The sequence below is a fragment of the Plectropomus leopardus genome, chromosome 17 (genome assembly GCF_008729295.1).
Source record: "Plectropomus leopardus isolate mb chromosome 17, YSFRI_Pleo_2.0, whole genome shotgun sequence".
NCBI classification, from domain to species: domain Eukaryota; kingdom Metazoa; phylum Chordata; class Actinopteri; order Perciformes; family Serranidae; genus Plectropomus; species Plectropomus leopardus.
The window spans coordinates 30,372,925-30,387,207 of NC_056479.1; the positions used below are offsets into that span (position 1 = coordinate 30,372,925).

A 14,283-nucleotide genomic window follows, 5' to 3' on the forward strand; every position below is an offset into this window, starting at 1 on the left:
AACTTGCTGGAGTTATGATTCCAGGTTAAATTTGATGAAATTTGGTCTTACTGATACCTTTGCCTTGTGTCATTCCCTCCGCGCTCACCTTTTAACTCTCACTGAGTCTGCGTCTTTGCTGTTTTTACCCTCTCTGCTGACCTCACAGTAAAAGTCATCTGAAGGACATGAATGAGGAAGTCCAGAGTACAGATTATTCTCAGTTTGCGCAGATCGGAGCACGCCCTGCGTTTGTCAGCAGGCTGCATCATTGCTTGAGTGTCAGTTGCTTTCTGAATCACAGAGCTGCTTCTAAAAACAATACCTGTACACTCAGTGCGAGTGACGAAATGTCAGACCACATGATGGAGAGACAATTTAAAGAAAGTTAGCTGATAAGCAGTGAAGGAATAAACCTGTCTCAGACTCTGTGTACATTGGCTCACACTTCTGCTTTGGATGTGCGGTTCACGTAACATGTTTGTTTAAAATCTCTGTGTGTTGTGTACGTATAAGTCAGGCCTGTTTAAGTCCGGCCTGGGGGTGAATCATGGCCCGTGGCCCAGTTTTTAAGAACTGCTGTAAAAACACAGATAGGCTGCCACAAAACACCAACATTTGAAGCCAAAATGCCAATAGAAAAACACCAACAGGCCGCCACAAAACACCCATGTTTGCAGGCTAATGGGCTGCTGGAAAACCCAGACAAGTCGCTACAAAACAAACACATTTGAAACTTGAAAAGACGCTCTGAAAACATCAACAGGTTGGTATATAGCGCCTACATTTGAAACCTAAAAATCTACTGGAAAAACATCAACAGGTCGCTACAAAACATCCATGTTTGGAGCCTAATTAGCTGCTGGAAAAACAGATTGGTTGTTACAAAACACCTATGTTTGGAGCCTAATAAGCCAATAAAACGACACCCAGTGGGAAAACAGCAACAAGTCGCTACAAAACGCCCATCTTTGTAGCCTAAAAGCCCATAAAAAGACACCAACAGGCCGCCACAGAACAACCATGTTTATACCTAAAATATTGCTGGAAAAATACCAACAGTTTGCTACAAAACACCCTCATTTGAAACCAAAAAATGCAACAAAGAATGGTTACAAAACCTGTTTGAGCCTAAAAAAGCACTGGAAAAAGATTGACAGGTCTCTACAAAACATCCATGTCTTCAGGTTGGAGGAATTATGTTTCTGGGTTGTCTGTTAGTTTTCCAATTCTGGTGAATGTGATATCTCAGAACCAACAGGATTTTTCTAATTTTGGCACCGTTGTTCACTTGGACTCAGCGATGACGTGTTTCGAATTTGGTGGTTGACAGTTCAAGGTCACTGTGACCTTGCATCTGTCATTCTTGTGAACACGATATCTCATGAAGACCGTAAGGAAATTTCTTCAGATTTGGCAAAAACGTCCGCTTAGACTCGACAATAAGCTGATTTGATTTTGGTGGTCAAAGGTCACTTTGACCTGGGCTGTCACGGTCATGTGAACATGGGTGAATTTTTCTCAGGTTGGGCACCTGGTCGCTACCTTTTTATAAAGCCTTAACTGAGAGCTCTGGAGGTAAACACCCAAAAATGTCCCGAACACAGAAAATAAGAAAATCCAGTCAGATGGCAGAGCGTCTGCAGATAGATGTACAGCTAAACACTGAGGCATAAGTGAAGATTGCATGGGATTACCTATGTATGCATTATTTCTTAGGTAAATCCTGCTGATTATATCTTAAATATTTTAAGTATTAACATGTCTGGTACCTTAAAACAACACGCACATTCACCTGAAAGCAGATGGGGGCGATAATCTAAGATTACCGCCAATTGTTCACTGGTTTGCACCAGTGAACAATTGGCGGTAAAATTGGCTCCTTCCCTCAGCACATTTTCCAAATATGTGAACGTGTGTCCATTTTTACTACAGCACATCTAGGGTTTTTCCAGATGATTGAACGTATTTGGTCTTGTGTTGGGTTGTGTGCAGTAAATCTCATTAATCACGCAGAACTAAATGAAGCGGTCTCCAAAACTGCTTTTCCTGTTTCTTTTACTGTTTCCTGACTCCGCTTTGTGTTTGTGATCCCATCATCCTTTTTGCCAATCTCTCAATCTGTTAAAAAAAAAAAAAACATGAGAAGGTTTTCTGCACGTAGTCAGAAATTAATCGGAAAAGTGCACAGAGAGATTTCTTAAGTTTGTGACAAATTCTGCCTGCAGTCATGTGTGTTATTGGAAGTGCGTGCTGATGTACAGAGTGACTAATCACAACTTGTGCTTCAGGCAGATTTATCAGAAACTTCTAAAAAAAATTCACACACTCTGTTTTTTATGGGATTACATTTAAAGTGCAAATTGAATTTGGGTATTTTAAAGGGGAAAAAAACTGCAGGTTAGTGTGTTAAGCAGAAAGGGAAGGATATAATTTTACAGGAAAAATTCAGACAAATTCTGATAATTTCTCACAAACTATTAATTTTGTCCAACTCTCTGCAACTGACTGTTTAAAACAGGTTAAAATCTAATTTCCTTGTAGAGCCATGTGCAGCGTATTGATTCACTCAGCCTCTCTCTGTTTATCATTAGACTGCTGCTGGGGCAGAGTCACATGGCGACAGGGCTAACTGTTAGAATCACATAGCTAATGTTACCCAACAGTTTCTAGATTTAGAGTCATGGGATGAAATCTAACTGATCTCAGAGAGTCTCCTGACTCGAGGACAGGACTGGACTGGACTGGACTGGACTGGACTGGACAGGACTGGACTGGACTGGACAACTGCGTTTACATACTTGTTCAAGTTGAGGTTATTATCCAGGTTGACACTGAGATTTTTTGGGCTTAATTTTGAGACAGTGAGCTAAGGTGTTTTGACGTTTAAGCATCAACAGTCCCAGGTCTAATCATTGTAACCACTTTCTTGTAAACGTTCAGCTGCAGGAGCTCTGGGCCAGCCAGCATTTGAGACGATGGATGTTGGGTGTAGTCATTTGTGGAGAATCATTATCAGGGGTCTTTTTCCTCAAAATCAGATATTTATGTAGTGTTGCTTTGTATTTGTGCAGAAACCGCAAACAGCGAATATTTTCACTATTTTATTAATTGTGGTCAAACAGCTGCAAAACTTTTCTTTTCATCTTTTTATGAAGTGTCACAGAAGTCATGCAGCAGGAAGCTCTGTGCTTTCTAAACATTACCCTCTCTGCCCAGGACTCAAAGTGAAACTCATCTATGCTTTCACTATTGGTGAGAAATAGCATTACTGAAATATTAATGGGTGTTATGAGGGAAGTGTTCTCCTTTGTTTGAGTGAGTGGAGCCATTTTGGCTGCGTTGGCTCTCTCCTGCAGAGAGAGCAGGAGGAAAGCTGCTAATGGACGGTCCTTCAGGGCCGCAATAGCCGGTTGTCAGTGAATTAATGAATTTATTTGCGAGTTCAATCTGGTGCTCTTATGAATTAAAATATATGGAAAGAGTTGAGAAACTTCAAAGTAAGGGCTGATATTTATTGAGCCTTTTGCAGATGATCTGCATAGCATTTTATTTTAATCTTCACTGATAAAATTGATCAATTAAATACTGCAAAGAAGGTGTCCCCATAGGAGAATATTTTTACTCTGTAAAGCCTCAGGGTGTTATTTTTATTTATTCATTTTTATTTAAATGTTGCCATCAGTTATTTAAGTAAGGGAAATATATATATATATATATCCTAGACTAATTGCATAAACTACAATTTTCAAGCATTTTTTCCTGTTATGATTATGATAATTATGGCCTAAACTTAGAAAATTGTAAATAAAAAAATAAAATAAATTTCAAAATATTAGGAAAAACCCAACCCAAAAATACAGACAAACTGAGGGCTGTGCTGCACATGTTGACCGACTCTGTGCCACATTGATGCAGTAATTCACTCTATATTCATTTTATATTCTAATAATTTGAGATACTGGATTTCTGATTTTCATGAACTCTATAAGCCATAATCATCAAAATAAAAACAAAAAAAGGCTTGAAAAAATTAAATTAGGAAGAAAAACAAACTTTCTGATGATATTCAGATTTTTTGAGATACAGCCGTAAATGCTTCCTGCTGACAGTTTATTCACTGTGCAACTGCCCGTCTACCACGAATATGTATTATTTTATATTTTCATAAATGGCCATTTTTCCTCGTATTTTGACTTCATGTGTTAGTTTCTCGGTTTTTTCTTTTACACACATGTACTGAGAGGTGCTGGAGGCAGCCTGAGATCAAAGGTTTTTATCGCTTGTCTGTAATTTCGCATTACAAAAAAATGTCTTCTTCACTTGAAAGAAGAAAAGAGCGTGCACAGTAGTTTCACGCTCGACTCGTCGCCCGCAGGCTGCATCTGATTACCTTCATCGTTGCCTTTTTCTGCCTCGCAGCACCGTGTGTCAACTCTGATGACTTGACTCGCTGCCAAAAGAAACAAACTTTACATGCCATGTTGGTGAAATTAATATTAATCACCTTTGTCCCATTTCTTCCTCTCGTCTGTGTGCGTCAGGTTCAGGCTCAGGTGTGCAGCTCTCTGGCTGTCGCTCAGGCGCTGGCGGACGACGTCGACTGTCACGTGTTTCCCTTCCGAGAGTTTGGAAAAGGACGGATCAAGAAGCTGCGCATCAGCCCCGACGCCTTCATACAGATCGGCTTACAGCTGGCGTACTACAGGGTAACACACACCACACACTGCGGAGCGGAGCTGGAGTTTCACTTATTCATGTCAGTCCTGGAAATGAAGTGAATTGACTTGTTTCAAAATAACGATATTGTCCATCAGCGACATTCGGACATTATTCTCCACCAGTTGAGGATCTAAAATGACCCGTTTGTACGAAAAAGTCATGGAATTTGCAAATAGTAATTTCCAGGCTGGGAAAAGTTTTGGAAAACTAAATATACCCTGAAAGTTTCATTAAAGTTTTGTTCCAGAAACCTGCATAATAACACGAGGTGTTCAAGGACCATCTGCAATATTAAATCCAACAACACTTTCTGTTTTTACATTTTGTAGTTGTAGTAGAAATTGGTGATTTTTAGGGAAAACGTGTCTTTGGAGGGAATGTTTTAAAATAAACAAACACAAAAACTTTTTAAAGAAAATGATGTGCCAGTTTTTTGTAAAAAATACAAATATTTTATTATTCTTGAAAAATTGAAAAACAAATGTCAAGTGTTTTTTAAAGGAAAAATGCTTCCTGACAAGTTTTCCTTCAAAATATACGGTACATTAAATACAAAATGCAGCTGTTTTAAGTTGTTTGCCCCTCTGGTAAAATAAAAATAAAAGATTAGGTCCCTCTCCGGTGCTTAAGTGCTGTAGCTGCAGTTGGTTGCATGATGATGGATTTATGTCAGGCTGTTAGTCTCTGTTAGACGGAGAACTTTAGAGAAAAACAGGAAGTAAGAGAGGCTGAAGGGGACTTTACAGACTCTGGGCTGTGGGCCGTTGAACTCCTGGCTAGATTTTGTGGTTGTTGTGGTTATTAAATATGCTGGAGCTGTAGTTGGTTGCAGTTAATAATAAATGATTTTATTTAATTTATTTCTGTCCTTCTATTTATTTTATTTTTAAAATCTCCATAATTAATAACAACAAAAATAACATTAAATTATGTCAGCCACTTTTGCTTTTAATCATTCTTTTTATTAACTTTGCAATCCTAATGTGACTTAATTATGATCACATGTTTGCATCTCTTTCCTCTTCTCCCGTCCTCCTCTCACACTTCTTCTCTCATCCTCCTTTTCTTCCATCAGGATCGTGGTGGTTTCTGTCTGACCTACGAGGCGTCCATGACCCGTCTGTTCAGGGAGGGCCGCACGGAGACGGTACGGTCCTGCTCCAACGAGAGCTGTGCCTTTGTCAAAGCTCTGGAGGGCGGAGAGGTACAGACGGCTCCCCTCATTCTGCTTCTTCTTCAAAACATAAAAAACAAAAGATCCTCCCGCTGATCCCAAAATCTGCTCAAACTTCAGGAGACAGCATGTTGTCACAGCTAAAATTACTCTTCACCATCACTCAATTTAGTGTTTTATTTCTGGTAAATTTCATAAATTCATGCCGCTCTGCACACAAAATGCACTTTAAAATCGAGCTTTAAAAGATATTCTACATTAAAATTAATTTCTACGTATTGATTTTTTTTAACCAGCATCAGTTGTAATTATAAATAAAAAAATCAAATATTCATTAATTTTCAGAATTTTAACCCTTTAAATGCTAGGTTTTTGTTATGATGTTACTGTGTTTGTGGATGCAAAAAACATTTATAAAAATTAATTATTTTTGATATACTATGTTAAAGTGGATTTTTTTATGATCACAGTCTGGGATATGGTGACAGGTCACCGAGTGGAAATAGCATGTATTTCCTCCATATGCCAAATATGGTCAAAATGACCTCATCAGGTGGAAAATAGTCAAAATGACAAATTCAGAGTCAAAAGCCCAGAATGACACCCAGAAATAATACAAGTCCTGTTTTTCTGCTCTGATGGCTGTGGGATCAAAAATGTCAGTTTGAATGGGTTTCAATGGAGCATTTTTGGACCTGAACAGTCTGAATGTAACTATTTAGTTTCCACAGTGTATTTTAGACTTATTGTAGGAGCTGAGCTGCAAATTCACTGATTACACTCAAATACACAATCTGGACTACATTTAGGACACATGCATCAACTCAGACAAAACACAGTCCCTAAAGGGTTAAATGTGTGGTTTGGTTTGACAGACAGACGATCAGTGCAGACGTCTCTTCCGACTGGCTTCAGAAGGACACCAGAACCTTTATCGGATGGCGATGACTGGAGCCGGCATCGACAGACACCTCTTCTGTCTGTACGTGGTGTCCAAATATCTGGGCGTGGACTCGCCTTTCCTTAAAGAGGTGAGCTTCTCGTTTATTTTGAGTTTTTTGTGACTGTCTCAGCAGGCGGGTGTCTATTAAGCCTCAAATTGCGCAAATTGTGTGCACCAGGTGTGTGTTTTCACCAGGTGTGTGTTTTCACCAGGTGTGTGTGCAGCAGGTGTGTGTGCAGCAGGTGTTTGGATACTAGAGTGCCGCTTCATTAAAAAAATAAAAGTATAGGCCTAATACTTTTAAACCCCAGAGGAAGGTGTTATAGCACTTAAATGCACTAAATTAGATTAGATGGATATAATGCATTTCAAAAAATGTTTGTCTCATTAAAACCCAGAATAATATGGTCGACGTTAAATGCACTAAATGGGTTTAGTTTTGAGGTTTAGTTGATTATTACTGCTCACTTCACAGAGACTTTTGCACTTTTGTTACCAATAAAAATATAGATTTTTCTGCAGGAAAAGGCAGTTATGGTTGCTCACTCATTAGAAGGAACCCTGGACTGTCTTATTTTCTCCTCTGTGTATCACTATCACCGTTTAATCAAGCAAAAGTAATCAAATGAAAACATTTCAGCGCGCATTTCCCATTGCTCGATTAATCGCAAGAGTAATCGGTAGATTACTCGATTACTAAAATAATCGATAGCTGCGGCCCTAGTGTGAATACAAAATACGCCTAATGGAAACACGCCACTTTTGAAAAAACTCGCCATGGTTACTGGCGGGTTATCATGAGAGAAGTTGCATAATATCACTCAGTGGAAACGCAGTCATCTGTGTTTTATTGAAATTTAGGAAAATATCGCTTAAGTTTTGCACAAATCTGTGATGTAAACTCAGCTGGTGACAGAATATAATCTTTCTTTCTTTTCTCTCTCTCCTGCTCGCGTCGCAGGTTTTGTCGGAGCCGTGGCGTCTCTCCACCAGTCAGACCCCGATTCAGCAGATGGAGCTGTTCGACCTGAAGAACCACCCCGAATTCATATCGCTGGGCGGAGGCTTCGGCCCTGTGAGTGACGCACACGCTGTCCTGTCGTGACTACAATAAAAACTCAGCAGGAGCACGTTTTTGCTTTAAAGTGAAAGAGCTGATGTTCAGACACGTAAAGACGGAGGCGCCGTTCTTTATGAAATAACTCCGTGTACCGTCTACCTGAAGCTGTTACTCTACATTTTAAAGTTTAACTCGTCTGATCTCTGTGCTCGTGTCAGGTGGCGGACGACGGTTACGGGGTTTCGTACATCATCGTGGGCGAAGACATGATCAACTTCCACGTGTCGTCCAAACGCTCCTGCAGCGAGACGGTAAGCAAAGCCTCTGTTTCGTCATCGGCAAAAACGATGAATCATAAAAAATGGAATCCCCTTATTTTGTCATTTTAATAACGTTAACTGGACGTTTGCGGCCGGGATGTTCAAGCGGCTTCGCTGGAATCGGAGCTGTCGGCACCGTTTGGACGTTCACACACCCGCAGCTACAAACGCTTTCTGTTCCTCATGTCTGCGGCGCTGAGACTTCCTGGCATGTTCCCGCTGAGAGCTTTGTTTACGCTCTCTGCAAACATGTCAGGAGGCTCCAGCCTGAGTCACAGGGCAGAGAAAACCTCTCGCAATGATGCTCGTTTTGTTCTGCTCAGGGGCCACTTTTTTTAGGACATTAGGATTTTAGGACATTTTCAGGATTTTAGGACATTTGAGGAATTTTCCAGAATTTCAAGACTTTCCTGGGAATTTAGTGCATTTCTATGATATTTCTCAGATTTTAGAATATTTTTATTTTAGGACATTTGTGGGGTTTAAGGATATTTCTAAAATAATATATTTCTAGGATTTGTAGAATTTTCCGGAATTTCAAGACGTTGCTAGCATTTTATTGCATTTCTAGGATATTAAGATATTTCTTGAATTTTAGGAATCTAAGGAAGTCTGAAATTATAAGGAATTTAAGATTTTTTTCAGGCTTTTTGGTCATTTCTAAGATGTTGGGTGTTTTTAGAATTGAAGACGTTTCTTGGATTTTAGGACGTTTCTTGGATTTTAAGATATCTAGGATTTTAGGATATTTCCCAGATTCTGGTATATTAATCTGATTTTTCAGATTTTTTTTTTAGGATTTTAGGTCATTTCTAAGATTTTGGGATATTTTTAGAATTTAAGATGTTTCTAGGAATTTAGGACATTTTTAGGATTTCAGGACATTTGTAGGATTTTAAGACATTTCTAGGGTTTCACGAGGGTTTAGAGAATTTTTTTTCAGGAATTTAGGATATTTCTAGTATTTTAGGACGTTAGGTTCTTATCTGTGTCCTCTGTCGGGGGTGTGGGGGATCCTCCACTGGCACTTTTTTTAGATTTGGCTTGTAGGCAGTAATTTAAGTATCACTGCTCTAAAGTCTTTGCCTTTGCTCTGACCAGTGAATTTACACATAATTAATATATTTGTATCATAGCGTCTAACATAAAGTTTCATTAATGCCGAGGTGTGCTGCTCCCGTGTGCCGCAGACTTTTCTGGAAAAGATCGTGATGATTGACTCAGATGTTTCAGCGAATTGTTACACATTATATTGTGTTATCTGAGGAAGGCGGGCCGTCTGGCTTTACGAGCTGCAGGCAGGTGTTGCATCATCGTTCATTCACTGCTCAACCATAAAGCACATGACAGGACAAACTGTGGAGTGCTTCGCTGTCTCTTTTCACTTCCCTTTTCATGAGATCTCTTTCTCCTTTTTTTTTCTTTTTTCTGTGGAATCTACTGACTTTATAGAGCCGCACTGATAAACCAGCCAGGGCGATATATAACGACTGATATGAGCTTACTGCAGACGCGTTTGTATAGGTTATATTATAGGTTATATACGATTGTCAATAAGTAACACGAGATCGATGCAGAGAAATGTTCAAAGAGGTTTGAGATCCTTTAGAGTGACTCCAGTGTGCTGTTTACACCACTGAAATATAATGAAATAGTCGCTCTTTAAATCTATTTTTTAGATTTTTTCCAACTTAATTGTTAACAAAAGTTCAAAGAGACATCTGTAAAACATGACACATCTGAGACCATGACTGCCACATTTACTAATAACAGCAAATAATTAAAAGTAAGAAGTAAAAAATTAAAATAACACTTGGTCTTAACAATGAGATGATTACATTTTGGTGGTCATAGGTCAAAGGTCAAGGTCACTGTGACCTCATCTGTTTCATTTTTGTAAACATCTTAAGAGCACCTCAGAATTTTTTTTAAAAATTTGGCACAAACGTCCACTTTGAGTTAAGGATGAACTGGTTGGATTGTGGTGGTCAAAGGTCACGTTCACTGTGACCTTGTGTCCGTCTCATTGTCATAAACACGGTTTCTCATTTTGGAAATAGGTTCTGTTATGGGAGCTTAAAACTACACACCTCTCTTCTGTTCTGTCCCTTTAAATTCAAATTTACATCTTTAAACTACATTTAAATTTTCAGATTCAGACATATGTCTACATATAGATAGATATGTAGATATAGAAATAGATAGATATGTAGGAATATATATAAATGTAGAAAGTAGAAATGTATGTAGAATGTAGATAGATACGTAGCTGGATAGATAGATATAGAGATAGATGTAGAAATAGATAGATATAAATGTAGAGATAGATAGATGTGGATATAGATTTATATAGATGTAGAAACAGATATAGAGATAGATGTGGATATAGATTTATATAGATGTAGAAACAGATATAGAGATAGGTAGGTAGACAGATAAATATTAATATTTCTCGATGAGAATTTTTGTGTAAAAAATAAATAAATAAAAATCCAGATATACCGTTAGCAATTGTTTAAAATTCTCTGGTATTTTTATCGATATCAGCCAAAAACAAAAAAACAAAAAGGGAGGGGGGGGCATCTGTGAGGCCACTTCTCTCTCCACATCCTGTCATCTCTCTGTGTGGTTTTCATTCTTTCCCACAATCGTTTTTCGATGTTCTTCCCTTTTTTTCTCCACCCTCTTCTCATTACTCATTGACTCTCTCCTCTTCAGGACTCCCACAGGTTCGGAGCTCAGATTAGTCACGCTCTGCAGGACATCATGACTCTGCTCGCTGCCGACACCAAAACCTCCTCGGCCTCTAAAAGCTCCGCTCAGCCTCATGCCAAGAAGGTCCTCTGAGTCCCGCCAGCTCGGACAAATACCATCCCCGAATGTAGAAACCATTAAAAACCCATTAGGTTCAACCACAGCCCATCATGTAAATGAGCTGAAATCAATTAAAGTGAATTTCTAGAGTAGATTTAAAGGGAGATCTCAGTCAGCAGTTTAAAGACGTAAAATAAAAACACGATTTGCACTCTGGGTAAAACAGTTGAAAGTTATTTTTGCATTTTTTGTCTGCAAAACGCTTCCCTGCTTTCCCTGAGAATATGAAACCTGCCACGGTCGATTTTTAGGGAAAAGGTTACCAAGAAAGGAAGGAAGTTTTTAGAAGGAAATGAAGAAGCAGAGAAAGAGAGACAAATGTCTGAGACAAAAGGAGGAAAGCATTAAGAGATCCTAAATCTCAATAAAGGAGAAGGGGACGTGACCCCGAGTGACCGTGTCAAGTGGCGCGGTGCCGATCAGCTCACCAACACAGAGCATGTTTCAGTCATTGCAAAAAAAAAGGGGGGGGGGGGGGATAAAGCAGAGATAAAAACTAAATAAAGGGAAAGAGTTACTGAAAGCAAAATAGACACAATTTTTATTGTCATTTAATTTAACCCTTTGAAACTTGGGCAAAACACATTTTTCTTTCTTTCAAAAACTCAACAGGAAGTTCCCCCATCTAAATATAAATAAATAAATAAATAAAATAAATTAAAAAAAAGTAAAAAACATTTTTAAAAAATGACCTGGAAGAAATGCTTAAAAATTTGTGTAATTACTAAGCTATCAATCTGTAAAATAATTTTAGATAAATAATTATGATAATTAGAATTATATAATTCCTTTGCATTTTTTTTCAATTCTTAATCTATTAATTTCTTGCGATTTGCGGGACTTCATATGCCAAGTTGCTTATTCTCCTTTTTTCCCTTGAGATGGGTCAAAGGTGAAAATACGTCTGAATGCAGCATAAGAAAAATGATCTGGATTTCAAAGGGTTAACGTATCAAATGGGACTAGAGTTACATTACATTTAATTTTATTTATTGCATCATATATTTAATTCCAGTCTTTTAAAAAAAACAGTTTGAATTCAGTCGTTTCATACGAGCTCAGATTTACACGATTCAGGTTGATAATCTGATGACTCTCTCAGCGTGTAGAGCGCTGCAGGAATGAGCCAAAAACATGGAAATAAATGAGCACATTTGCACGTCAAAGTTTTTGGTTTGGTGCTCCACAAAAGGTCTGTGGTTAAAGTTAAAGGCACTTTCACGTTTTGTTCTGCACTATAATGTCTCACAAAAAATCACAGTTTCATGGTACACAGAATAACACACTTATTATTATTATAAGTCACATTTCCCCTTAAAAAAATCAAATAGAACCTTATTTTTGTTGCTTTTTGATTAAAAAAAATGAAACCTTTTTTAATAGAAGAAAATATACCATTATAATACCAATACCGGCATACCATTGAAACCCGGGTCAGTAATCATCGACTGAACCCCCAACATCGTTGTTTAAAACACCAACACAAAGGTGCAGGTTTGCGACCCTTCAGATTTTCTTCTTTGTTCAATATTTGCGCACATCCACAGGCCTGATTTCTGTTTTCTTTTCTTTTTTAATACACTGGTAACGTAGGAAACATTGCATGCAATACTCCACCTTCCACCTTCTCTCCCCCTCTCTCGTTTTAACCCTTTTTACATGGAAATGGCGCTATAGAGCTGCCACAAAGTCCCATCTTTATCCCTCCGAACCAAACAGCGGCAGCAGAGGCAGAAACTTTAACAGTGTCGGCCTCTAGTGTGTCATATGACATACTGGTCGACAGCGCTTTATTAAAAGTAACGATGACATCACATGTTGACAATAATCGTTTAGCGTCCCTGTTATGTGGCGGCTGATCTCGTCCTCTGCTCTGAGGATAAGGAGCCTCCGGACATTGTTGTTTTGACTCGAAAACGTTTTCTTTTCTTTTTTTCTTCCCCAAATTTTTTGATTTTTTTTAATCTTGCTGACCAAAACGTGAAAGATTCATTAATATTTGTTCGCCACAGATCTTATTTTCTGCAACAATCGAAAAAGATGAGGGAACTTCTGATTCTGCTTACAATTAAAAATCACCCCTGCAGCGCTCTATCAGACAACTCCAAAAAAAGGGATAATATTTTTAAAAACGAGGCTGACTGAGATCTGGTAATAACCAACGTTACATTAGAGTTTATTTATAGAGAGAATGGAAGGAAAGAATGAAGGGAGACAGAAAAGAAAGAACTTTTTCATTGTGTTGTTTTATTTTTACTTTTTATTGCCAGTGGATTTAATGAGATGTAGATGTTTTAGATAATTTTACTGATACACTTCAGCTTGTGAGACTCAGATGTTGTTGAATGAAACTCACCTCGAGTGTCGGAGGAGGTCCGAAGAGAACCGTCACTGTTCGGCATTGCCTTCTCTTTATTCTTACTGCCACAGCGAAGCAGCATTGAAACCTTTTTTAAACGCTCATCTTGTCTTTCCCAAAGTTCAAATGAGACTCTGGTTCCCGTATCTGTGACGACGAGTGCTCAAAGGGAAAGTTTTGGTTTTTGAAGTGGGGTTTGAATGAGGTACTAACAGCAAAACGGATTTTAGACACCAAAAACAAAAAAAACATTCAAGTGTACGCTATACTATTACTATTACTATTCACTTTGCTGTCAGACAGTTATTTTTGACAGTAAGCTGTTTAAAAAACAGTAAAACAAACTGATTCATGAATCTGATGATTTTCATGATTAGTTGATTAAACTTCAAATCTATAAAGTAATATAAAAAAATTGGGGAAAAAAAATCTTAACTTCCAAAATTAACGTCTTTAATTTGCTTCTCTTAACAGAAAATTTATTTTTTGCAGCTGTTGCAAAAATATATATATTTTTTTTCAGTGACTTTTCAAGGACCAATAAAACTGCCTTCCCTCTACCTGCCGGTACTTGTGATTTCAGCTATCTGGCTCACAGCAGGGAGGAGAAAATGTTGTCCCTGTAACTGCAGCGTACCCTCACACTGATACTGATTTTTTTTTTTTTAGCTGTCTAAATTAGCAGTGCATTTCTTAGCTTCTGTGGTGGTACTTTAGCGTGGGCGTACCGACTGATATCTACTTCAGGTAATACACGAACTTTGGATAAGTACCCAATACAACCCAACTTCAAAAAATCCAAAGAAGAAAGAACCAAAAATCCAAAAGAACATTATTAAGATTTAGATTTAC

The 14,283-nt window shown here is 38.2% G+C and overlaps 1 protein-coding gene across 1 annotated transcript in view; it reads left to right on the top strand.

Annotated features, from left to right (window-relative positions):
- The window catches only part of cpt1a2b (carnitine palmitoyltransferase 1A2b), a 43,427-nt gene extending 31,741 nt beyond the window's left edge, over positions 1 to 11,686 (top strand). The window contains exons 14-19 of the mRNA XM_042505752.1: positions 4,524 to 4,688; positions 5,777 to 5,905; positions 6,751 to 6,906; positions 7,780 to 7,893; positions 8,097 to 8,189; positions 10,917 to 11,686. Coding sequence (XP_042361686.1) covers positions 4,524 to 4,688; positions 5,777 to 5,905; positions 6,751 to 6,906; positions 7,780 to 7,893; positions 8,097 to 8,189; positions 10,917 to 11,045 — 786 coding nt within the window. The 3' untranslated portion in view covers positions 11,046 to 11,686. The remainder of the gene's footprint in view (positions 1 to 4,523; positions 4,689 to 5,776; positions 5,906 to 6,750; positions 6,907 to 7,779; positions 7,894 to 8,096; positions 8,190 to 10,916) is intronic.
- Positions 11,687 to 14,283: the final 2,597 nt, after the last annotated feature.